Below are 25,580 nucleotides of genomic sequence, written 5' to 3' on the forward strand. Positions count from 1 at the left end.
TCAAGCCTCTGATGACTGATTCTGGGAATGTAGGGGATTCACGTGGACAAAATGATAGCACTGCAGATATGGAAAATGTGGTTCATCCATCATGGGATGAAACAAACCTTGTTTCTTTTCACTTACTGGAAATATACAGAACAGGTTTAATTCTTCTCAACTCATTTTTTAAAAGCTAGAACAACAGTCTCAGTTAGAATTAAGGGGTAACCAATTTCTTTGCCCTTGAATCCCTGCAGAGTCCTTATATTTTTGGTGAGGGAGTGTTTCAAAGGACTCAAGTCAAAGGACTGCTTTCACCTGATATGGTGCTTAATGACAAGATCAAGGCAGCATTGATCTTGAGGTCTGGGATAAATTAGAGGGGTTTGAAGCCAATCCAACAGAGGATCATAGAACCCTGCACTATCAAGCATGCAGGCATCAAACATATTGAGGTCCTACTTAGTCAATAATTAAGTGCTGTGGTTATTTTATACCAAGCTTCTATCATTACATTCTTCTTCATTATGTCCCACGGACAATGCTATTTTCAATACAGGAAGCAATAGCTCTGCCTTTGTTGTTGAATTTCTAGGTAGCAGTTGAAGCCAGATGGACTGAAAGTCCAAGCCAATGTGTTATGAAGTTGTTCTATAACTGATTTTGTGGGAGTTGACTTACCATACCACTCATCAACCCAAGCAAAAGCCTGTCTATGTCCAATCAGAAGAATATCTCGAACCACCTAAAAAAGCAAAAGAAGGAAGTTGACAGAATACCAGGTTTGATTAAAACGATCTGGAAAAGGAATGGTTTCCAATTCTAGGAAACCTGACAGTTACAAATTTCTGCATCCCTCTGTCCATATGGGATGACAATTAGAGGAAGACATACTTACTCTCAGCCCTTTCCCATGGTGTACACATACACTTGCTGTAAATTAATCTCTTTATCTTATTTGAAAGTTGGGCTGGAAGCTGTTCAAAATAATGACAACCACTTGGCAGTCACACAACAGTGACTGGAACGAGTCTCCAGGGCTGATCACCCTCGGATTTTTCTCTTCATTTATCTTTACCTAAAACAGGTTCTACTTTTCATTTGTGGAAGGGTGCATCTCACAGGCGCCAGGAGGTCATAAATGTTGGAAATCAAGCGCATTTGTTTGGACAGAAAAATCACTTCCAAGACCAAAGCACTTAGAACTCTCTCTTCTCTAGTGAAGTATCCTATATATTGGTAATTTTTTTTTTTTTAAGTAATTGAAGGTGTGGGATTCAAGATAAGTAAATATCTTTCTAAGCTTGGCTTTCATGTATTAGAAGTCACGGGAGGGAGCAGTTTAGTCAGCTATTATGTTAACTATTATTGAAAGTCATGAAATAAGGGACCTGAACCAGAGTAGAACCTAATGGGAATGATGAACTTGACTGGAGATGAAAGGAATGAAATTATTTCTTATGGTGGCACATAATGGCAATAGAAGATTAAGAAAAATAACTGTAAAGAGTTTGTGTGTTATACCATTTATGTGCTTTTATTTCATGGCATTCTTTTTTTTTTTTTGAAGTTTTGAAAACTTTTATTTTATATACAAAGAGCTAGTATTGTTTCCGCCTAAGGTTGATGTGCTGGATGAGCCATCTAAGGAAGTTTGGTTAGTCCAACTTAATGAAGCTGATGTCCTTCGCATACTGGCGGAAACGCTGGCGGCACATATTGAGGCCGTATTTCCGGATCAGACCGTGTTCATGGCATTCTTTTTTCGGCCTTCTATGGCTATTAATACAGCATGCCTTTTTACCTTTCTTAAATACTCAGTACTGTCCTTCCAACATTTCCTTCCTCCTGACAAACAAATCTAGCAATTGTCAAAAACCTCTTGTAGAAGGTTCGAGCATGTTTCAAGAAATGAAGGATTTTAATTCAGTGAATTTGCAGAAACAAGGGAAGCCTTCATAATGAAGTGTTTATTATTCCAGGCCTATGGATATCTAGTGAGGCTTTTATGATTTGGAAGGAGGAAACATATAATGAAACTAAGAAATAACATGAAGCCATGCACACTTGAGTGCTGAGTGTGTCAAATTCATGGGAATTAAAAGAACAGCATTGAGGCGTCAGTAAATACGCCCTATTGCATTAAGCACAACACAGCTGTCTGCTGGAAACAAGAATCCAATGATGTGCTAATGGCTCGCTTTCGAACATTTTTTCCCCCGTTAACTGTGAATAGATTCTTCAAAAACAAAAGGTGTTCCGAGAAAGGCATCCCTGGCACTTGAAACCCACGCAAATACGAGCCTCAGACTCTCATTAGTGGCTCGTGTGCCACAGCAGGTGTGTTTCGGGGGTGTTGATGACACTTCATTATATTTGGAAATGGGCGATGGGAATGCCTATTGCTAGAGTGTAATTCTTACAGGTATTTTAAAGAAACGGATTCTCAAAACTAGAAACACAATGACCCCTGTGGCAATCTGAATATGTTTTGTGAGAAGACGAGATAATGAAACATACTATGGTAGTGGCCCCAGTAAGAGGAGATCTTTCGGGGTTTTTTAAAAACAGGTGGGATGTTGTAGGAAGTCAAGAATATACTGCCAGAGACAGTCGCAGAGCTGAGGCTGGAAAATATTTACTCTTGGAGTCTGGACTTTCTTTCTTCTTAATAACTGGGACACAGCAGGAAAACAGCAGGTCCCAGAACTTGATTTCTATGCATGCCACTTGGCTCTCACCCCTGGCTGGGCAAAAACGGATTCTGGAGCTCAGCAGATTAGTACATTTCTCTGTCTCAAATTTGCTCCAGGCCCTGCTATTATCAGGAAAGCAAGTTCAATCTATTTCTTGGACCCAAATTCAAGATTTACACATTTTACTATCAATTGGCTCCCTAAGCTCAGTAGACAAATCCATCTAAGTAACAAACAGCTCAGTGCATTAAGGTTAAATTCCAGTGCCCCCAAAAGAATTTCAGAAAGCTATTCTTTATCAGTTTTTAAATGGAAAAATAAACAGATATCTAGCCTATCTGGAATGTAGAGACAACTTGGATAGTACTTATTCTCATGAAAATAGGAGTTACAAAGGGCAGTGCTCAGCACTGCATTTCCAATTAATTTCCATGAGGATAAGAGTTATGTTCAGTTCAGTTCAGTGCAGTCGCTCAGTCGTGTCCGGCTCTGCGACCCCATGAACCGCAGCACGCCAGGCCTCCCTGTCCATCACCAACTCCTGGAGTTTACCCAAACTCATGTCCACAGAGTCAGTGATGCCATTCAACCATCTCATCCTCTGTCATCCCCTTTCCTCCTGCCCTCAATCTTTCCCAGCATCAGGGTCTTTTCAAATGAGTCAGCTCTTCCCATCAGGTGGCCAAAGTATTGGAGTTTCAGCTTCAACATCAGTCCTTCCAATGAACACCCAGGACTGATCTCCTTTAGAATGGACTGGTTGGATCTCCTTGCAGTCCAAGGGACTCTCAAGAGTCTTCTCCAACACCACAGTTCAAAAGCACCAATTCTTCTGCTCTCAGCTTTCTTTATAGTCCAGCTCTCACATCCATACGTGACCACAGGAAGAGTTATGTTACAAGCACCCAATAAACTTAAATCATCGCTAAATGGGTTCCTGCTACAAAATTAACATGTTTAGCCAAAGGAGGTATACAACTAAAACCTGTGTTTTGAGCTTGCCAATAATTCTTTGGTAACAGAGTTATTAAAAGGGCAGAAATGCTGGGGTACATCATCTAATGGGACCACTGGGGTTTCTTCTGTCTCTTGGGGCATCTTTTACTTCAGGTGTCTGCATTTGCAGGATCTTTTGAGTGAGGGCTATCCTTGGGGGGACAGTGCACACGGATAAACCCTGTGCCTCTGCCTGGAACCTGAGTGCCCAAGCACCAAGTACAAGAACCTCTCTTTGAAACTAGGAGAGCCCAAGAGAACCATACTTTGAGAGCCCAACTTCCTGAGCATACTCACCCAGTAGACATGGAAGTCACAAAATGAGGGATGAAGTGCAAGATATCTGTTAGTAGAAGAAAGTTAAACAGTAGGCAAAATTCACTTTTATGGAAACAGTGTTTTCTAGATGCAGGTAACTTGTGTTGGTTCAGTGCCTATACATCTGTTGGGCACTGGGCACTCCGGCTCACAACAAAGACAGTTACTTTGCCCACAGCCCGGGAACTGCCAACCATTCACTTACCTTGTGTACAAATTGTTCCACTCTGGTTTGAAGCCCCCAGACCTCGAACTTCACGGTCACCAGCTTATAGGAACACATGATGGGCTGATGACTATCTCTCCAACCTTCCCTTAACTGTCCTCGTCCTGTCTTCTCTGACTTGAAGTGTTTAGGATCCTGGAGGAAAAAATATATCAAAGAAATGAAAACTTAAAAGTTCAACCATCATTTTTATGAAATAAATGAATACAGAAAGCTAAGTGAAAGAAACCAGTCACCATAATAAGTATCTCAAGGAAAAGAATGCTTCTGGGGAGGAAAGGGATGGTGATCTCGAGTGTGGCTCTGTAGCCATTTTTGAATCTTCAGTACCAACTGTGCCATGCTATCACCTGAACCAACCCAGGAACTGCCATTGAAATTACAGGTATAGGCCTGGGAAGATTACGAGGATAACGTTATATATGAAAAAAGCATAAGCGTAGAGTTTGGCCCATAGCAAGTGCTCAACTGATGTTGGCCATTATTGTACTTCCCAAGGCAGTCAGTGAAGCCTCTGATGCTCAGCCCTACAGTCCAGGGAAGAGACAGCAATGCCTTTCCAAAGCACCCTGGAATTGCTGGTAAAAGCTGATGTTTAAGACGATGGGACTGTTTCCTGCCTGACTTGTGTTCTTACACCACAAAATGCCAGCAGGAACAAAGAGAGGAGACCAATAAATCAAAAGAATACCACGAGATTATAGGAGATAACCTCCAAAGATGGCCCCCACTCACTCCCTCCCTCACTGTGCCTGCGTGTTGTTTCTCTCATCAAGTTGTGGAGAGTACTTCCTCTCCTCATGAATCTAGACTGGTCTGTGACTTGCTTTGACCAAAAGAATGTGGCAGAAGAGACACTGTGTCAGTTTGGGTCTTTAAGAGAAGCTGGAAACCAGAAGTCTGCCACAATGCAAAATGTCTTGTTTGATTATCCTGAGACCATGATGGAGTGAGGAAACCCAAGCCAAGCTTGCCACATGGAGGGCCACGTGGAGAGAGGCTCACTCATTCTGGCTGAGAAGCCACGCACATGAGCGATAAAGCCATCTTTAATATTTTAGCTCAAGCCTATACCATGAGGAACAGGAGATCCTGTCCAGCTAAGCCCAGTTGAGATGGCAGAATTGTGAGAACTACCACACTGTTGTTTTAAATCACTAAAGTCTGTTTTCCTAAATGGCTAGTCAGTCATCCTATTACTGGCTTATATATCTCTTCTTTTTTTTCCCCACACCAGGCCGCTTGTGAGATCTTAATTCCCCAACCAGAGATTGAACCCAGGCAGTGAAAGCACGGAGGCCTAACCACTGGACCGCCAGGGAATTCCCATAAGCTGCTAAATTCTGGGATGAACTGTTACTTAGCAAGAGAACAAAACAGAAACATCATGTGGATTCCAAGCAGATGTAATAACTGGATCTCCAAAGACAAAAGGGAAGGAATGCTGCTTTGTTCTTTCCCAGCACTCTCCAAAAGTTCGTACCATTAGCTACATCCATAAAAACTATACACAAGGAAATGCACACCTGCCAAGCCATTCCTGCAACTTCAAACACAAAAGCTGGAGTTAAACAGGGGACGCTGGTTTCTTTCCCCATCTGCCCTTTACTTTCCCACAAGAGGGACATGATGGTGAATAATGAGCTCACCACCAACTATCTGGAGGCTCAGAAGACATGGCTGCCACATGGTGGCCGAGCAGAATATACAAAGGCAAACCCTCATGAACCTGAGTGACGGTTGTCCTACTCCAGTTAGCAACTGGGTAAACAAAGGATAGTTGCAGAGCCAGCAAGCAGTTGGAAGCCAGAGGCCAAAGCTCCTGGCAACCCAGACATGTAAGGGACAAAGGACCCGCAAACAAAGCAAGTGCGGCTGTGGCCGGAGCTGCCTTCATTTGTCTCGGGTCCTGTGCAGTGGGCCTGAGAAAGGCCTGCAGGTGGAGGCCCCCGGGTCAGCTGGGTGCACCCCCACACTCGCCTTCCCAACACTAGTACCTGACTCATGGACTGGCCCCAGCTTGTTCCTTCAGCTGACCACTGCGGAACTTGAAACGATACCTATTGTGGAATCTTCGTGTAGATTCCAGACATCTCAAGAATAAAATAAGGCTCTGCTGTATTAAATGTGAAACACTGGTAGACTGCATTTCCAAAGTCGTTAAAACTTGTGGGGCCTCACAGCAAACTTCGGATCTGAGAAAGACCAGAAAAGTACTGCCTGCAGTGTGAAAACTATGGAGACACTTAAATTTGTGTGTGGTTCCTTTTCCTCGTGGAACTACAAAAGTGTACAATGATATCAGGCTATCATGAAATAAAGCTTCGGGCAAAGGTTAGAAGAGTGTATTGTATTTTCAAGATGCAGAATGGGATTTTTCAGTTGGAAGTGGTAATTTGACTTCATACCCTTGGTTTTATGGATAAGGATACTGAGGCCTCAGAGAAAGAAATGTTTTTTGTCCTCAAACCATAGGCGCTTAGTAACAGGTTTGGGACAAGAATACTAGCCTCCCCTAGTTCTAGCCCAATGTTCTTTCCACTACATTGAGTTTTAATATTAAACAGAAAAAGAGTGTTTTTGTTACAGCCAGATGCCAAAGAAGCAATTAACAATTGGGCTTTTTATGGCAACAGTGTGTTGATTTTTTGAGAGTCTGGTGTCACATCCACAGCCGCTGATTTCATCTAGTAAATCTCATACATGGCCTATAATTAGGGATTCACTTTCAAAGAGCTGGAGGGAAGTAACGGAGAAGGATTTACCAGAGGACTGCATTAATTCAAAACTCAAGATCAGAAATGAACATCCAGCTGAATGCCTCTGGATGACAATAAGCAAAATAAATAAATATACAAATAAAAAATTTTAAAATCCAACCCAAACACTAGGTATTTGAAGTATTCTGGTCACTGCAAATGTCCCCCTTTACACAGTTTTCCTACCTTTCCCCTAAGTACTCATTTCTCTTGAAATATTACCTTCGAATCTCATTCTCTCACTTGGGTTTGCGAACATGAATACCTAAACTGTCCCACTCATACAGCAGTTGACCTTTCTTACAACTTAACAAATTTTTTTATTTTTAAAATTTCTAGTTTGTTTCTTTCCATGGCTATAGTATTTTGTATTCTGATTGTATTTCGTATCATATAGTAAAGTATTTCGTATAGTATTTTGATTCTGATTCAAGCTCAGTTATATCATTTATTTTTTAATAAAATAACTGGATTGTTTTATGTTTTAAACTTTCATTTCCAGGTTTTTAAATTTTAAAATAAAATTTATAAACCTCCAGCTTCATCTTGATGCCGAAAAGTTGGCCTCTGTGCGACGGTGCTGAATCAAATCTTGCAGATAGTTTTGGGTGAAGTAGAAAAGAACAGCTTTATTGCTTTGCCAGGCAGAGGGGAGCAAAGCGGGCTTGTGCCTCAAAAATTGTGAGTTTCCAACCTGGGAGGATTTGGTGAGGAGTTTTATAGCAATGCTTTAAGGGTGGAGTTGCAATAAGGATGGGGTGTATGCAGAGCCCATAGTCCTTTAATCTGACCTTAGATAGTCTCCTGATGAGTTTCTTCAGTTCCTTTAATCTGGCCTCAGGTGGTCTCCTCCCTTGTTTCTGCATCCCCTCCCATTCCAGACTGTTGTTGTTCAGTCGCTCAGTTGTGTCTGACTCTTTGTGACCCCATGGTCTGCAGCAGGCCAGGCTTCCCTGTCCGTCACCATCTCCTGGAGCTTGCTCAAATTCATGTTCACTGAGTCGGTGATGTGACCCAACCATCTCATCCACTGTTGTCTCCTTCTCCTCCTGCCTTCAATCTTGCCCAGGATCAGGGTCTTTTCCAGTGAGTCGGCTCTTCACATCAGGTGGCCAAAATGTATTGAGCTTCAGCATTAGTCCTTCCAATGAATATTCAGGGTTGATTCCCTTTAGGATTGATTGCTTCCCCATCTATTGGCCATGAAGTGATAGGACTAGATGCTATCATCTTAGTTTTTTTGAATGATTTGCAATGGTTAGAATCTGCCCTTTGGGACTCAGGGAAGGTAATGGAGGTTGGAGTCTATTCCTTACACACAAGAAAAGGGGACAGAAAAAGGCCCCTCAAACCACGGAACTCCTGGAGCCAAGAGAAGCTAGAAGAGGCAAGAGGATTTTCCCCTAGAGCCCCACTGTCACTAAGAACTTCTGTTGTCCAGAAGTGTGAGAGAAACCTCAGAGGATGAGGAGTAAGGTTAAATCCCCATTGACTCTGATCAAATTTGTCTTGGGTGGGGTCTCTGCATCCAGCATTTCAGAAGCTTCCCAGGTGCCGAGTTTAACCACTACTCTCAGGTACAAATGTCATCTCTGTGCTCCAAACAAGGAGCCTGAAGTTCAGAGATAACAGCTGACATATCCACAGTCTAGGACTTAAGCTCAGGTCAAACTGACTCCCAGACCTGGGCTCCCTGCACCTAGACTATGAAGATTCTCATCTGAAATTCTGGCACAATCTGTCAGAGGGGAGCTTCAGTCTCCTCATCTGCATGAAGGTGTTAATACTAACTCCGCTGTGGGACTGCTGCAGGGCTTAAGTTGGATAATGTCAGGAAGTCCACAGCCCAATACCCAACAGGTGACGCATGAGACACAGGAGATGTCCCAGAGTGATAAGAAGCATATGATACTGAAACATCCTTGAGAAATAACACAATTCAATTTCCTCAAATCTCATGAAGCTCCTCAGAAGAAAGGAAACAGGAATATCTTCAGTGCTGTACGATTACTTCATTGTTATCCTGTGGTTGAGTGTATAGAAAAATGATTGCCAAAAAATATGGCTGTCCACCATCATGCTGGTGTCTTTGTGCCAGTGAGAGGCAGTTGGGCATTTCCATTTTCTGGAAGCTGTTGCCCATCAGTGTCCATAACAATGGTGGTGGAAGAAATCCCAAGAAAAGGGTTTTTGCTTATTGAATGCTTATGACTAGGTTCTGGGCCAAGTACAAATGACAGTCTTCAATATTAGAATCAATTCCTTTCCCTCTTTCTCTTATGTTTCAGGAACAAAGTTGACAAAGCAGACAGCAAGGGAGATTGCCCCACTGTAGGCTGCTCCCTTAGAGGAAGGGATTGTACTGATGGCACCAGGTTCTGAAACTACATGAGGGCACACACAGGAGATGGTCTATCCAAACTGGGAGCTTCCCTGGCAGGTGGACACCCTCGGCGGCTATCTCCCCATGTTGGGATGGGCCAGCCTTGCATCAGACAATCTGAGCATCCTCGGGGTTATTAATAGCTTTCCTCCTGAAGAGCTGAGAGCTACACAGAGATAAATGCAATCCTTTCCTTTCAGTAATCTTCCAGGTAGGGTGGAGCTTGTTTCCCTAACAGGGAACCCAGCTGTATGTAAGTTTGCTAAGGTGGCCGTTCAAAGTACCACAAACGGGCTGGGTTGAACAGCAGAAATGTACTCTCTCAGGATTCTGGAGGCCAGAGGTCTGAGATCAAGGTGTTGGTGAGGTCGGTTCCCACCGGGGGCTGTGAAGAGGAATCTGTCCTGCCCCTGTGCGCTAGCTCTGGTGGTTTGGTTTGCTGAGAAGTTTGGTGTCTCTTGACTGGCAGATGTGTACTCTGGTCACATGGTGTTCACTCCATGCGTCTCCACATCGTCTTCCTTCTGTGCATGCCTGGCTCTGCATCTAAACTGGCCCCTTTCCTAAGGACGCAGTAGTATTGGATTAGGCACAGCGAACCTCACTTTCACTTGATTATCTCTGTAAAGACCCTATTTCCACATAAGGTCACACTCTCAGGTATTGAGGGTCAGGACTTCAACATATCTTTTTTGGGGGGCACCCAGGTCAACCTCTAACACCGTCAGAGAAGTTTTCACAAGGGAAATCTAGGTTCCCCTCTGACTCCTCCGTAGCGTGTTCATCCACTTGGTCAATGCTCTTGCTTTGAGGGCTCCGCCCCACAGTTGGCTAGCTGGGAATGTGCCAGTCTGCAAGTTCCTCTGGGTGGGGGCTTCTAAATTCATCCACAGCAAGAGCCCTGGTTCTGAATCTCATCTGCGCTCCCTAGGCCTGGCAGATGGCAAATTGGACGCTTGTTGTTAAAGCCCATCTGTATGGAGGGACCTGAGCTGGTGCCAGGGCTTCTCCCCGGGGCCAGATGGACCATACTGGCCACGCTTTCTTCAGCGCGGGTGCATCTTCTTTAGAAGGCTTCCTCCTTCCTCACTCCGGAGGTCAGTCACACCTTCAGGTTTCATCTATCTCGCACTTGGACAAAGCAGAACAAAGATGACGCTAAGGGCTTTGATTAGTGCAGCCAACATGAAACTGTGTCCCTGCGTTTGTCAGGATCTGTCTCATACCTGGGAGGTGCAAGGAGAAACCCGCAGGAGGTCTCAGCCTGGATGGAGCACAGTTTGCATCTCCAAGGCAATATTATTGGCCGACATTCACTGAGATATAAAGTCTCTGTGATTAATTACTCTTTCAATCTGAACCACAAAGGACTATAGCCAACAGGGGCTTGCCCTGTTAATTGAAATTAGAAGTCTTTGATAAATGTTAAATGAAAAAGGGCTAAGCAGTCACTGGCTAGGAAATGCTACATTATGTAACTACAATGCTCAGCCCTCAAGTAAGGATGAACTAACCCATCTGAAAGACATCAGATTTTTTTCCTGCATTTGGGGAACTTTTCTTGAAGACTCCAAGGTGGTGTTATTTTCATTCCCCTTTAGTGAATGGCCCTTTCAATCAGGTTAAGATTTAGCCCCTAATTTGGACCAACATTTTTTTTGCACAGCTTGCAGGATCTTAGTTACCCTACCAGGGACTGAACCCCGGGCTCTTGGTAGTGAAAGCGTGGAGTTCTAACCACTGGACTGCCAGGGGATTCCCTGGACCAACATTTCTTGAATTTGAATCCTAAAAGGGATGCACCGAAAAATTAAAGAGCTTTCAAAGAAGTTAGTCCCCAAAGACCACATATTAAAGGCTTCTATTCATATGAAGTGTCCAGAACAGGGAAATCCAGAGACAGGAAAATTAGTGACTGCCTAGGGCTGGGTTGGGATTGAGGCTAAAAGAGTAAGGGGTGTGACAGCTAAAGCATACAGGGTTTCTTTATTGGGCTGGTGAACATGTTTACAATTTGATTGTGATGATGGTTACCCACATCTGTGAATATGCTAAAATCCACTGAATTCTATACTTTAAATGGGTGAGTTGTATGGTACATGCGCTGGATCTCATAAAGGTATTTAAAAGAAAAAAAACCCCAACAGAACTAAGGAACTTTCAGTGCACTTGAGAACTGACCAAAAACTTTACTGAAAGGTCACCTGCTATGCATCAGTTTAAAAAAATAAAACCCTAAATGCAAATTGTGGCCAGAAGCAGCCACTTCTTGCTTTGTTAGCAGTTAATACCTAAAGTGCTATTTTTAAAGCATTTGCTCTTGGCACTAGCGCGCACAGCACACACACAGTGATCTGTGCTAGTCCTCTGCAGAGCGACTCTCTTAAAGGAACTTGACTCAGAAGGTGTGTCTGACATGCAGAAAGGCAGAGAAAAAGGTGGCTGTGGTGGTGGGGGGAGTGTTTTGGTGGGTGTTGTGAGCCCTTCTCGGTTCTAATTCAGGGCCAGAAAAACTCAAGACTCTCTACTTGAAGAAGAGGAAGAGTGAGAATGGAAAATTTGAGCAAACCACAAAACCATTGAGTAGTCAAAGGCCTCTAGCCTTGAGGGTGATGCCTTTTAGGGGCTATGGAAAAGACGAAGGCAAAAGAGACCCCTGAGAGAGGTGGTCAGGAGAAAGTGGAGGATGGAAGGAGGGAAAAGTCACGAAACTAGTTAATGCTCATCAAATACTTGCTGGGAACCAGAGTCTGGATCCAGCACTTTGGGTACACTCTCTTATTTAATCTTTGTGATAGAAGAAATACATGTGAGGTGACTCAGGGTGCGGTCCCTAGATGGCCTCAGGATAGGGCTGGGTCTCAGAAAGATTGTTTAGTCGGCTGTCATGTGGGGTGGGGAGAAGAGAGAGGCTGGCGACTGAAATATACAAACGCTTGACAATGAGATCTGGAGAGCTTCCGGGTTGGTGAACACATCTCTGCTGGGGCCGCGGGTGGTGGGGGGCATGCCTGGAGAGGGCATGCAAGCTTGTACCTCCCTCCCTTATACTTGCTTGCCCTATGCATTTTATCCACGTGGCTGCTCCTGAACTGTAGTCTTTCTGAAAAAATGAGTAAATGTAAATCAACTGTTCTCCTGAGTTCTGTAAGCCTTCCCAGCAAATTCTCGAATGTGAGGATGATGCTGTGGGAGGAAGGGAAAAATAACCATAATGTTGTGGCCTTGGGCTTGTGACTGGCATCTGAAGTGCAAGTGGTCTTGTAGGACTGCGTCCTTGAACTTGTGCTACATGATGCTAAAGCCAGGAAGTGTCAGAACTGAACTGAATTATTGACACCTGGTTGGTATCAGAGAATTGGAGAATTTGTGGGTCTCAGAGCAAAGAGAAATTCCCTCACTACAAAACCTCTAAAGTAGTATGCTATTATCTTCATTTTGTATAATGTCCAAAAGAATGCCCCCTTCCTATTTCCAGACTCACTCTCCACAGCTCTGTCTCAGCGTCCTTGCCACAGGCTCCTTCCACAAGCCTCCTCCTTCAGAAATCTCCTGATGGGAAGCAGGCATCAATCAGTCTCTACGTTCCCCTACAATCTTCTAGGGCCACTTTGCAGCCTTGCCCCAGACTCATGAGATGGCAGAGTTGCATGTGGATCTGCAGGTCCCCAGCTTGGCAAATAGCCCTTTTTTTTTTTTCCCCCCCACCAGATACTCCATGGGGTTGCAAAGAGTCGAACATGACTGAGTGACTTTCACTTTCACTCCAATTTCTGTAATTAATTCTCTTGGAATACTCCCTTCACATGGCTTTGGGGTTAGGCAAGGATGCCCCAAATGACTCTGGGAATTCCCCTCCCCCATCTCCAAATACGGACTGGGAATGGGGGAGAGATGCAAGACAGGCGCCATGGCAAGAAGGCCAGCTGAGCCACCTGGGCCAGTCCTGGGGTACCAGACCTCAGTGATAAGCAGCTGCTGGGGAATGTGGAATTACAATTTCTCCTTGGCCCCAGCTTTGGGCCTGGTTCCCAATTCCAGAGCAACAAGAGATGGCTCCCTATTATCCTGTTACACAAAGCGAATCTGCTCCTTCAGGCAGAGATGACTTTTTATGTATAAGATCACCTCTAAGCAAAACCAGTAAAGTTATTCAAGGGCCCACCGGGAGAGGATCCCCTGCCTCACTACATGTGACAGTGAGAGGCCAGGCACCAGCTCTCCTAATAGCCTGGAAGCCAAACTCTTCCCAGAAAGGAGTGCCGTTAGGACCTGGCTCTGTTTGCAGACTTTGAGCTGGGACTGCATGTTGTGGACTGTCCGCGCTCACTCTCATCTTAGCTGTGCTCTTTGGACACATGGTATGAACATAACTAACCATATCATCTATCCATCCTGAGGATACACAATTTGGCCCATAGAGAGCATAAGTTCCTGAAATCAAAAGCTGATGATAGACTAACAAATATTCTTGATGAGTTGCAACATGGCAACAGTGATCAGCACTGGATTAACTGTCCCTGAATCTAAGCTTGCTCCTCATACACGGTATTATTTTGGGAAACCTGGACCTCCAACTTGTTGAACAGAAACTGGGGTAGAGATAGTGAATAAGCTCTGTATTTGGAGGCAATAAAAGATTCCCATTTTTAAAGCTGGAACAGATTTCAAACTTATTTTAGCTTTGGAACTCATTTTGTTTTTCAAAAGATCATATTATTTAGGGGACTGCCCTAGTGGTCCAAGGGTTAAGAATATGCCTTCCAATGCAGGGGATGCGGGTTCGATCCCTGGTTGGGGAACTAATATCCCACATGTTGTGGGGCAACTAAGCTCATACACTGCAACGACAGAACCCATGGGGTCTGGAGCCCACACACGACAGCTAGTGAGAGGCCCATATGCTGCAACCACGACCGGAGGCAACCAAAACTAATTAGCTAACTAAACAAAAAGCTACAAGCTGCAGCTTATACAAAACACTATTTGGAATCCCAATATATCAAGTAAAATCCCAATATATCAGGTAAAAATGAAGAGTGGATTCCTTGTACTATTTCAACCTTCATTATTTGAATTCCCTGGCGGCTCAGATGGTAAAGAATCTGCGTGGAATGCAGCAGACCCAGATTTAATCCCTGGGTCGGGAAGATCCCCAGGAGAAGGGAATGGCAGCCCACTCCAGTATTCTTGCCTGGAGAATCCCATGGACAGAGGAGCCTGGCGGGCTACAGTCCAGGAGGTCGCAGAGTTGGGCACGACTGCGTGCCCACCACTTTCACTTTCACGGCATTGTTTCCTGGGCTCAAGAAGCCCCTTATGGGGCCCTAGGTTCTGTGGAGCAGAACTGAATGGGGGACCAGAAGAGCTGTGGAATGAGACACCCATGGGGGAATTTCTGATTCAGCAACTACTACCTGGGTGAACCTGGGCAAATTATTTAACTACAGGACTGCTGTGGGGATGATAAAAATAAGAAGAGGAATGCTGCCCAAACTGGAAGTTGGTGGGTGTTTTCTTGAGGGGCTATGACTTTTATTTTGTCTTTAATGGGCTCCTGTATTATTCAATTGTGGGATGGCCAGGTTTTTTTTTCTTTCCAGACAAGGTCTGCTTTAATCACTATTATTTACCTATAAGATGGGGAGTCAATTTTCATGAAATCATTAAAGCTAAGGAGGGGGACTTCTCTGGTGGTCCAGTGGCTAAGACTCCATGATCCCAGTGCAGGGGGCCCAGATTTGGCCCCTCGTCAGGGAAATTGATCCCATATGCCACAACTAAAGATCCCGAGTGATGCAACCAAGACCCTGCATAGCCAAAATAAATAAATAAATATTAAAAAAAAAAAATTAAAGAGGATAACCAAGGGACTGGAAAGGCCCTTCCTCTTACTTTGTCTTTCCCAGCGATTCCCTACTCACTGGGTCGTTGAGATTTGGGGTTAGTGAATTACATTTCAGAAGGAAACAAATATCTAGACTGTTTTTTAAAGACAGACAACAGTGTCTGTACCTTCAACTTTGCCTGAAGGAGCCAGCTTGGTGGGGCAGGAGGAGCACAATCTTTGACATTTGAATCAAGGCTTCCTGAAACATTGGCAAACTACTGAGCCTTTCTGAGCCTCAGTTTCCCTATCTGTAAAATGGAAACAATATCTATTCTATTTTGTAGTTAGCATTAAAAGATACAATTGAATAACAACTTAGCAAGGACTTTTCTTTTTCTCGAAAGTTAGTTCCTGTCCCTCTGAAGTCGGGTTTAGCAATTCAGTGAGAAATCCATTAAAACTTCTAAGGCCCAAGTTAATGAGCTGGTAATTGTATGTCTTTCTTTGGGTCCCTTAACAGTAAAAGATGAAGACAAGCAACTTAATAGCACCTATTCTTTCCTGGATATTTTTGGAGCAGAAGCTGAACAGTTGTACTTGGAGTCTGCAAAAAAATTAGAAGTGGAGGAGGCAATCACTGGGTCAGGTCTTATTTCTCAAGGTAAAAAATACCACTTCCATCATCCCAGTCACAGCTCTTAGAGCTAGTTGGGAAATGGCTTGGGCTAGACCTAGCCAGAGGATCTGATGGACACTGACTGTTGTTTTTAATTAAAGAAAATAAATTTGGATGATCTGAAGACGGCCCCCAACTCAGAAGCAACTTAGGAGAAAACTGCACAAATGTATATTATAAAAACACTATTGGCTGGCAAGGAAGGCATTGAGTATGACTCTACAGATGACAGATGGGATCAGATTCTCAACAGATGGAATGAAATTCAAAGGTACTGACCCCTCCCTCGGTAGGGGAATGGGCAGTCTTCCAGGCTTACGTTGCTGTTTCCTTTTGCCTCTACAAAATTAAGTAACGATAAAATGCTTTTAAAATGTGAGCATGGTAAATGCGTCTCTTCTAGGCAGAATTTCCTTACCTTGAATGGATAATAGATGTGACAAGGTACTGGTTCCCTTGGTCCCTGGGTGAGAAGACTGGGCTTCCTGACCCTGCGGGTGGTCCTCTGTGATGAGGAGCTCCCGACATGCCAGTCAAAACTGATCATTTTCTATGTGCATCATGCCATGAAAAAGGCTGGGATGCTCTGCTCAGAGGGTTTCTTCCCCCCTAAACCTGGTGCATTTATCCTTGTTTCCCATCTTACTGCATCTGGTTAGGTGGGTCCAGAGAGGGTTCTGGGTATCTACATTTTTTGGAAGCTCCTAAGGGGATTCTAATCTGATTTGGGAACTCTGCTCTAAGGGTCAAGAAGTTCTGGTGTTTTAATAAGACAAAAAAATAGCAGGGGCTGATGTAGGTGACCCAAGTTCTGAGCAAGGTGTGGATTTAATGCTTGCTTTCTTGAAAGACTTCCCTGGTGGCTCAGACAATAAAGCGTCTCCCTACAATGCTGGAGACTTGGGTTCAATCCCTGGGTCTGGAAGATCCTCTGGAGAAGGAAATGGCAACCCACTCCAGTACTCTTGCCTGGAAAATCCCATGGACGGAGGGGCATAGTAGGCTCCTACAGCCCATGGGGTCGCAAAGAGTCGGACACGACTGAGCGACTTCACTCTTCTTGAAAGTACTCAGGCAGGTTCTCCGTGAGATGGGACTGAGGAAGAGCCTGGTTGCATCTGTTCACTTTTGGTTGAAAGCCTTGGGCCCTTTGGACTCTGCTTCCTTCTTTTAAAGTCTTAACTCTTATTCTCCTAAAATACACTCGGGGACTTCCCTGGTGGTTCAGTGGTTAAGAGTCCACCTGCCAACGCAGGAGGCATGGGTTTGATCTCTGGTCCAGGAAGATTCCACATGACGCAACTACTGAAGACTTCACACCCTAGAGTCCATGCTCCGCAACAAGAGAAGCCACCACAATGAGAAGCCCATGCACTGCACCTAGGGAGAGTAGCCCCTGCTCGCTGCAACTGGAGAAAGCTCACGTGCAGCAACAAAGACCCAGTGCAGCCATAATTAATTAATTTTAAAAAATTAAGTAAAACACACCTGGTAAAAGGCTTATGGCAATCAGTTGATAAAATGCTCAAACTGCCTTGGGAAGCATCCTGGACCCCAGGGCCACAGAGTGTCCTAATTTGGCACAACAAACAGTAAATGTAACCTCTAAAGTTTCTTAGGGGGTGAACTATCAGAGGCACATGCCAGTCTGAATTCAGGTTAAACAATAACAGAAGTAATAATAACACATTTTAAAAACAGCTGTACAAATGGCTGTACAAATGGCTCTATTTCCTGAAGGATCTTGCTATACATGCAGCAAACTCTGTCATCTTGTGAACTGGAGTGACTGACATCAACTCTCTGCTTCTGTTCTCCATTCATGCCAACAGGTAAAAAGCAACATGCAAACTGATGTCCACAGCCCCGCTCATGGCAGCCACTTTCCAAAGACACTTGGTTTCTGCTGAGCAACCACACCAGCAACACACCTGCAGATCTCAACGCCAGCGTCAAAACAGGGAGAAGGGAACACATTCGTTAAATGTTAACTATGTGCTGGGACTGGGTATGTTAATGCCTTGCCTTTCACATCATCTCACTGCATCTCATCTCATCTCTCCATCCATCCACTCATTTGAATGGAAGAAGAGATTCAAAATGGTGAATGATGAAGCCCAGTGGCTGTGATCACCTGGGAGGCCTCCCTAAGTGCATACCCACGGATACAACAATTTCACTTTTAGAAAGTATCCTACAGAAATATTAATACCAAAAAAAATATAGCATGAGGATGTTGCTGCAGTACTGTTAACAGCGAAAGGATGGAAACACTCTGAATGGCAATCAAACAGAGTATGGCATAACTGTATACTGGCACATTATACGGTTGTTACAAAGCCTGCCAGAGAGATGTGTGCTGCCCCAGAAAGACAGAAAGCTTATATCATTACTGAGAAAATGAATGTTGCAAAGTTGCATCCTATGAGCTCAATTTTATAAAATAGTGTTATGTTTAAGTATGAACACCACAAATACCAACTTCAACAACACCTAACTCTGTGATTAGGACACAGGACATTTGCTTTTCTGATGTTACACATTTATGTCATGTTGGGCTTTTTTTTTTGGCTGCACCCTGCAACTTGTGGGATTTTAGTTCCCCGACCAGGGACCAAACCTGTACCCCCTGCACTGGAAGCATGGAGTCTTAACTGGACTGTCAAGGAAATCCTGGACTTTTTTTTTTTTAAACAAGGATCATGAATTATTTTGTGAACAGATAAACAATAAAAGTAGACATTATTTAAAGGCCCAGTTCAGATTTCATTACTCCTATAAAGTCCCTCTTGACCACTTCTGTTTATGGGGCTGCCCCCTTCTTGATTCACGCAGAGATGGCAGAGCAGAGGAATTTTCAGGGCGTGAATCCCACATGGTGAGAAGGCCTTTCTCCTGCTGCCTGAGGCTAGGCTGTCATTTAGCCTCTTCAGCCTTTATCCTCTCAACCAGATCACGGGCTTCTTAAAGGTGAGGGTGTCCTACTTTTCATTGATTGTGTCAACACCCAAGGTCTCACATTGCGTCTTCACAGAGGATATGTTCTCGAAGATCATGGGAATGGCAGACTTCTCTGCAGCCTTGCTGGGACCAAGTCTTCCTGGCTAAGGTGATGGGATCACCACTCCCACACACAAAGGGAGCCACTCAAATATCATCGAAGCCTCCCACTGGGTGGGCTACCCATTGCTTTTCCAGTGCCATCCACCTGGATTAATGAGCAGGACATCATCCAACTTGCAAAAGGGAGGGCAGGGGGAAGGAAAGGCAGTTGCCCAGGAGACGACTCACACTGTCCTGCACAATCAGGAGGGCCCTTGTAATGACAACATGGTCAACACGTTGTTCTCCTGGGACCACTGGAGGCATTTGTGCTGTCACCCAGGCTTCGGAGGAAGCAGGTTAAAAGAAGCTCCACTGAAGAATGTTCTTTTCCCAGGGCTTTCCTTCTCATCTACTGCTCTGGCCACTTTCAGAGGCCTCCACAAGCTTCCATCTCTAATGGAACTGGCCTTATGGAGACCCTGTGATGCAGCAGCTCTGGGTGACCCTTACCCTGACCCTTTCCTTGCAGACTTCCTGCCCCAGCGTTGGTGGCTGGCATCAGGGAGCACTTTGGTGGCAGGGGCTTTGCCCCACACCAGTGAGGGCAGCCAGCTCTTATTCTCCCAGAGGTACCCAGCACTGGTAAATTGGAGCCCATCACCAAACAGCTGTGTTATATTCTCAGAAAGAAACAGATGAACGGAGGGAAAAGAGAAAAAATGATAATAACAATACAACAACAAACTGAACTGCACCATGCACCCCAGCGGGAGGCAGCTGTGTTAAATCTGCGCATTTGGAGATAACTGAAAACTCTGACCACCCTCAACCGCCAAGATGCAGACTGACATGAAAGTATTTTTAATTTGAGGGAGCAGAGTTATTCGAAAGAAGCACTTTGCACTGAAGGGTACAGCTATGTATGACAGTATTTGCTCATTTCATCTCTTTGTTCCCTTCTGGGGGCCCGTTGTACCCAGCAAAAAGCATTTAATCTCTCACCCTTGACAGTTATTGGAAAAGTTAGACACATCTCTGTTCCCTTCTCTCTCCCTTAAGAGACAACCCAGCAGATAAATAATTTACACCGGTGAGACCAATGAGCTGGCTGCCAAGGATTTCTTAGTTCAGAAAAACTCTAACCTAGGGGCCTGGAGGCTGAGTTCCAAAGAGCCCCCCAGTTAACCAACTCAAAGGGAAAGCTCTAAATCAAATCCTGCCTAAGACTCCCTGTAGCCTCCTACCTCCAATTATACCAGGGCTGCTTGCTTCTCAGACAGTCTCACATTCTCCTTCACTGATACCCAAGTTTAAAACACTGTGAGTTCCTTTAATTTCTCCATTAGAATTATGGTGCTCTTTATCACTGGTAAATGGAGACTTCTTTTACATCTTCCAAAAGGAATGAGAAATTTCCTTTTTCTATTAAAAAAAAGGAAGATCAAATTCAAACGGTGGTGGAGACTGGTGAGATTATGGCCTTTGTAGCTTCAGGGCCTAGCACAGAGCCTGGCACACAGTAAGCACTTAATAAATGCAAACGAGGGACTTCCCTGATGGTCCAGTGGTTAGGACTCTGCACTCCCAATGCAGGGGGCTTGGATTTGACCTCCGGTTGGGGGAAACTAAGATTCCTGCATGCCATGTGACAAGGCCAAAAAAATCAAAAATCAAATCAAATCAAAGTAAAAACAATTGCCGTGAATCGAGGAGGAAGAGGGTTGGACTTGAGCCAACACAAAAGCCTCTGAGTCAGAGCTCCCTAAGCCTGACTTTTGGAGATTGTCTAGGCTCAACCAGTGCTGGAGGCTGGTTGTCGAGATTTGCTCCCTCATCCCAAACGGCAGCTCAGCTTAGCAGGTGTGGGCTTGCTGCCCGTGTCCTCCGAGCGCGTGCTATGACTTATCGTCTCCAGTTCCTCCTTCCTGGGCTGGGATCTTCACCTTGAAATCTTGGCAGAGCATCAAAGGGATGGACATCTTGGCAGAGGAAAGAACCCACGTGTCAACCACATAACAAGTACAACCTACTCAGATGTTGGCTTCACTTCGTCTTTGCTGCTTGGGTGTGCGGAAGTGACTTGATCCAAAGAGTTTTATGATTCTAATGGGCTCAGGGCCTTGGCGGGGCTGCGTGGAGACTCATAGAGGTGCCCTCTGTGCCTGAGAAGTCACACTGATTTTTTAACAATGCAGCGCTGCCCTGCAAAGTCCTGCTACATGTAGGAGAGCAAAAAACTTGAGATTGAGAGGCTCTTGGGAGCTGCAGTTCAGGTCCCTGATGTGGCTGGGAGACAGTGGCACAATGATAATAAAGACAGAGCTGGGCTGGGCTCTCAGCGGATTCTGAGTCTCAAGTTCTGCTAAAACTCTGGTCAGTGGGGGCTCTTATGCCACCAGACAGAAGGCACCCTGTGGAAAATTTCCAGCTCCGGTCACCTTAATGAGAGAGGCATTCTTGCCTCTCATGTGGTTTGGAGGTTTCCAGGGACAAATGGAAAAAGAAGAGAAAATGCTTCAATCCCCTGCTTAGTCCTGGGTGGCACTGTGTATGTGAGAGAGAGAGAGGGACACACGGGAGCTGAGTGATGACCCAGATAACCCTGGTCTGAATGGATAAACCTCAAAAATCTCAGAACAGATTGAGTCCACCAGCATTTCAGCCTTTTCTGCAGAAAATGCGTTTCCTATTTATGATGCTGACATAGTCAACTTATAAAGATGGATTGGAAGAAAAAGCTCATAAAGCTGTAGACTTCAGATTAAAAAAATATATATATGGAACTGATGCACAACTGTTAGCTTAATGGCTACAAATGCATTTTCTTTGATAGCACTCATTCTGAGATTGTCACTGCTAGAAGAAAAAAAAATAAAGCCCATGGTTTTCACTCATTCATTCAACAACTGTTCTGTGAGCAGCTGCTATGCGCTGGTGCTATCCTATCTGCTGGGGTACAGTGATAAGGAAGACAGCCCTTGTTTTTGTGGAGCTAGCATTATCCAGAAACCACAGACCAAAGCTCTTGCTCCAATGGGTAGCGAGTGGGGTGCCCAGGAAGCCCACAGAGTAGAAGTCACGTTTGATGGAACTCTAAACACTAATGACTAGAAGATTTCCAATTGAGAGGCACAGAGGTGGTGAGGGTCAGAAAGGGGAGAAGGCAGAGGTCCATACTAAGGGATGGAACTTTTAAGCAGAAAATGACAAGGTTTGATTTCATTTTAGAAGGAAACTCTTGTGGTGGGGAGAAGGATGTTAATTATTTACAGTGTACAGAGGAGAAATTTGTTTGGATATGGTTTGACTTCTAAACCAGTTGTTTCCCTCATTCTCAGTTCAGTTCAGTCACTCAGTCGTGTCCGACTCTTTGCGACCCCATGGACTGCAGCACGCCAGGGTTCCCTGTCCCTCACCAACTCTCGGAGCTTGTTCAAACTCACGTCCTTTGAGTCAGTAATGCCATCCAACCACCTCATCCCTGTCGTCCCCTTCTCCTCCTGACTTCCATCTTTCCCAGCATCAGGGTCTTTTCCAATCAGTCAGTTCTTCGCATCAGGTGGCCAAAGTATTGGAGTTTCAGCTTCAGCATCAGTCTTTCCAATGAATATTCAGGGCTGATTTCCTTTAGGATTGACTGGTATGATCTCCTTGCAGTCCAAGGGACTCTCAAGAGTCTTCTCCAACATCACAGTCCAAAAGCATCGATTCTTCGGTGCTCAGCTTTCCTTATAGTCCCACTCTCACATCCATACATGACTACTGGGAAAACCATAGCTTTGACTAGATGGACCTTTGTCAGCAAAGTAATGTCTCCGCTTTTAAATATGCTGTCTAGGATGGTCACAGCTTTTCTTCCAAGGAGAAAGCATCTTTTAATGTCATGGCTGCAGTCACCACCTGCAGTGATTTTGAAGCCCAAGAAAATAAAGTCTGTCACTGTTTCCATTGTTTGCCCATCTATTCGCCAGAAGTCACGGGACTGGATGCCATGATCTTAGTTTTCTGAATGTTGAGTTTTAAGCTAACTTTCACTTTCATCAAGAAGCTCTTTAGTTCTTCTTCGCTTTCTGCCATAAGGGTGGTGTCATCTGCATATCTGAGGTTATTGATATTTCTCCTGGCAATTTTGATTCCAGCCTGTGCTTCTTCCAGCCCGGCATTTCACATGATGCATTCTGCATAGAAGTTAAATAAGTATGGTGATAATATACAGCCTTGACGTGCTCCTTTCCCAATTTGGAACCAGTCTGTTGTTCCATGTCCAGTTCTAACTGTTGCTTCCTGACCTGCATACAGATTTCTCAGGAGGCAGGTAATGTGGTCTGGTATTCCCATCTCTTGAAGAATTTTCCACAGTTTGTTGTGATCCACACAGTCAAAGGCTTTGGTATAGTCAATAAAGAAGAAATGTATCTTTTTCTGGAACTCTCTTGCTTTTTCGATGATCCAATGGATGTTGGCAATTTAATCTCTGGTTCCTCTGCCTTTTCTAAATCCAGTTTGAACATCTGGAAATTCTTGGTTCATGTACTATTGAAGCCTCGCTTGGAGAATTTTGAGCATTACTTTGCTAGCATGTGAGATGAGTGCAATTGTGCGGTAGTTTGAGCATTCTTTGGCATTGCCTTTCTTTGGGACTGGAATAAAAACTGACCTTTTCCAGTCCTGTGGCCACTGCTGAGTTTTCCAAATTTGTTGGCATATTGAGTGCACCACTTTAACAGCATCATCTTTTAGGATTTTAAATAGCTCAACTGGAGTTCCATCACCTCCACTAGTTTTATTTGTAGTGATGCTTCCTAAGGCCAACTTGACTTTGCATTCCAGGATGTCTAGCTCTAGGTGAGTGATCACACCACTGTAGTTATCTGGGTCATGAAGATCATTTTTGTATAGTTCTTCTGTGTATTCTTGCCACCTCTTCTTAATATCTTCTGCTTCTATTAGGTCCATGCCATTTCTGTGTTTTATTGTGTCCATTTTTTCATGAAATGTTCCCTTGGTATCTCGATCCCTCATTCTCAGTCCCTGGCTAATGATACACAACCCAACAGCCTTGGAAACTCACTCTCCCCCTTCTGGTTGGTTTATACAGCAATCTGGATTCTAGAAGTCGAATGATGGTGGGTTTGGGTTGCAAGGGAATCCCACGGAACACACTTTTCCTATAGTTTTATTGCAGTTCCCAATTATGCTCTTTCTTTTGTGGTCTAACTGCCAGAGAGAGTGAGAAGAAATTCTATGTGTAATATAGGTTGGTGACTGTTTGGGAAGCAGTGCTTGATAGAATCTGCAGGGTCGAGCCTTCTGGGGCCCCTTTTCTCCCACATCCATTAAGTAACCCTAAGATTCCAGGACAGGCAGGGGTGGCTCTGGGTGTGACAGCAAAATCCAGATCACCAATGAATGAATGAATGAGCGAAATCCAGACCTCCAATGAATGAAATCCAATTCATTTCCAATGACCTTTACTCTCAGGGCAGGATTTTCCAGCCTTGGCATACTGAGGGTTGGGATTCTCTGGTGGCTCAGAGGTAAAGAATCTGGTTGCCTGCAGTGCAGGAGACTTGGGTTTGATCCTTGGGTTGGGAGGATCCCCTGGAGAAGGAAATGGCAACCTATTCCAGTATTCTTGCCTGGAAAATTCCATGGACAGAGGAGCCTGGCGGGCTACAGACCACGGGGTCAGAAAAGAGTTGGACACAAGTTAGCGACTAAACAACTCTTGTTGTGGGGGCTGTCCTGTTCATTCTAGAATGTGGTTAGTGGTTGGTAGCACTCCCAAGTTGTGACAACCAAAAATGTCTCCAGACATTGTAAGCATCCTTGTGGGGTAAGGACGTTTTCAGTTTAGAGCCACTGCTCTTGGAGACAGTTTTCCATTCTTATCTTATTTGATTTCTCAGCAGCACTAAGCATAACCATTCACTCTCTTCTCTTGAAACTTGCATTCCTTGGTGCTCTCTTCTTGTTTTCCGTCTAATTCTCTGCCCAGTTCTTTCCAGATTCCTGGGGCCTCTCCATCCTCTCCCTGATCTCCAAACACTACTGTCCTAATGTGATACCAGGACCTGAACTCCCTTCCCATTTTACTTTATGCTTGTTCACTCTCATTCATCCTCAAAACTCTAAATTCTTCTATTTCCAAAATACTCCCCAATTTGTCTCCAGCCCAGATCTCTTATCTAAGCTCATTTCTGTTTGTTCTAGATGTCTCACTGGCATCACAATATCCATTCGTCTTTCTCCAAAACCCATTCCTTTTCTTCTCTCACCCCCATCCATCTGTTGTCCACACAGAAAACCTTAAGGTCATCCTGCCTCTTCCTTTTCTCTTATCTTCATACCCAGTTTATGACCAATCCCTGTCAATTCTATCTTCAATAGATTCCTCAGAACCCTCTGTTCCCAGCCGTCCAGCTCAAGTTACCATATAACCTAAATAACCAACAAAGTAGATAATTCCGATGACCTCAGTGGTTTCCTGACTTCCACTCTGCTCCTGGACAGTCCATTCTCCGCCCAGAGCAAACTTGAAAAAGCATAAATCAGAGCATATGATGCCCCAGCTTTAATTTCTTCAGAGGCATTCTACTGCAGGCGAATAAAATCTAAGCATCTTAACGTGGCCTCATCCTCTTTCCCAACCTCCCGTCCTTCCCTTCT

General features: G+C 44.4%; 1 protein-coding gene across 1 annotated transcript in view; it reads right to left on the reverse strand.

Moving 5' to 3' along the window:
• The window catches only part of PITPNC1 (phosphatidylinositol transfer protein cytoplasmic 1), a 264,102-nt gene that overhangs the window by 12,586 nt on the left and 225,936 nt on the right, over nt 1–25,580 (reverse strand). Inside the window, exons 7-8 of the mRNA XM_005887768.3 lie at nt 4,198–4,353; nt 664–727 (exon numbers count right to left, since the gene is read on the reverse strand). Coding sequence (XP_005887830.1) covers nt 664–727; nt 4,198–4,353 — 220 coding nt within the window. The remainder of the gene's footprint in view (nt 1–663; nt 728–4,197; nt 4,354–25,580) is intronic.

The sequence above is a fragment of the Bos mutus genome, chromosome 19 (assembly GCF_027580195.1).
Source record: "Bos mutus isolate GX-2022 chromosome 19, NWIPB_WYAK_1.1, whole genome shotgun sequence".
Classification (NCBI taxonomy): domain Eukaryota; kingdom Metazoa; phylum Chordata; class Mammalia; order Artiodactyla; family Bovidae; genus Bos; species Bos mutus.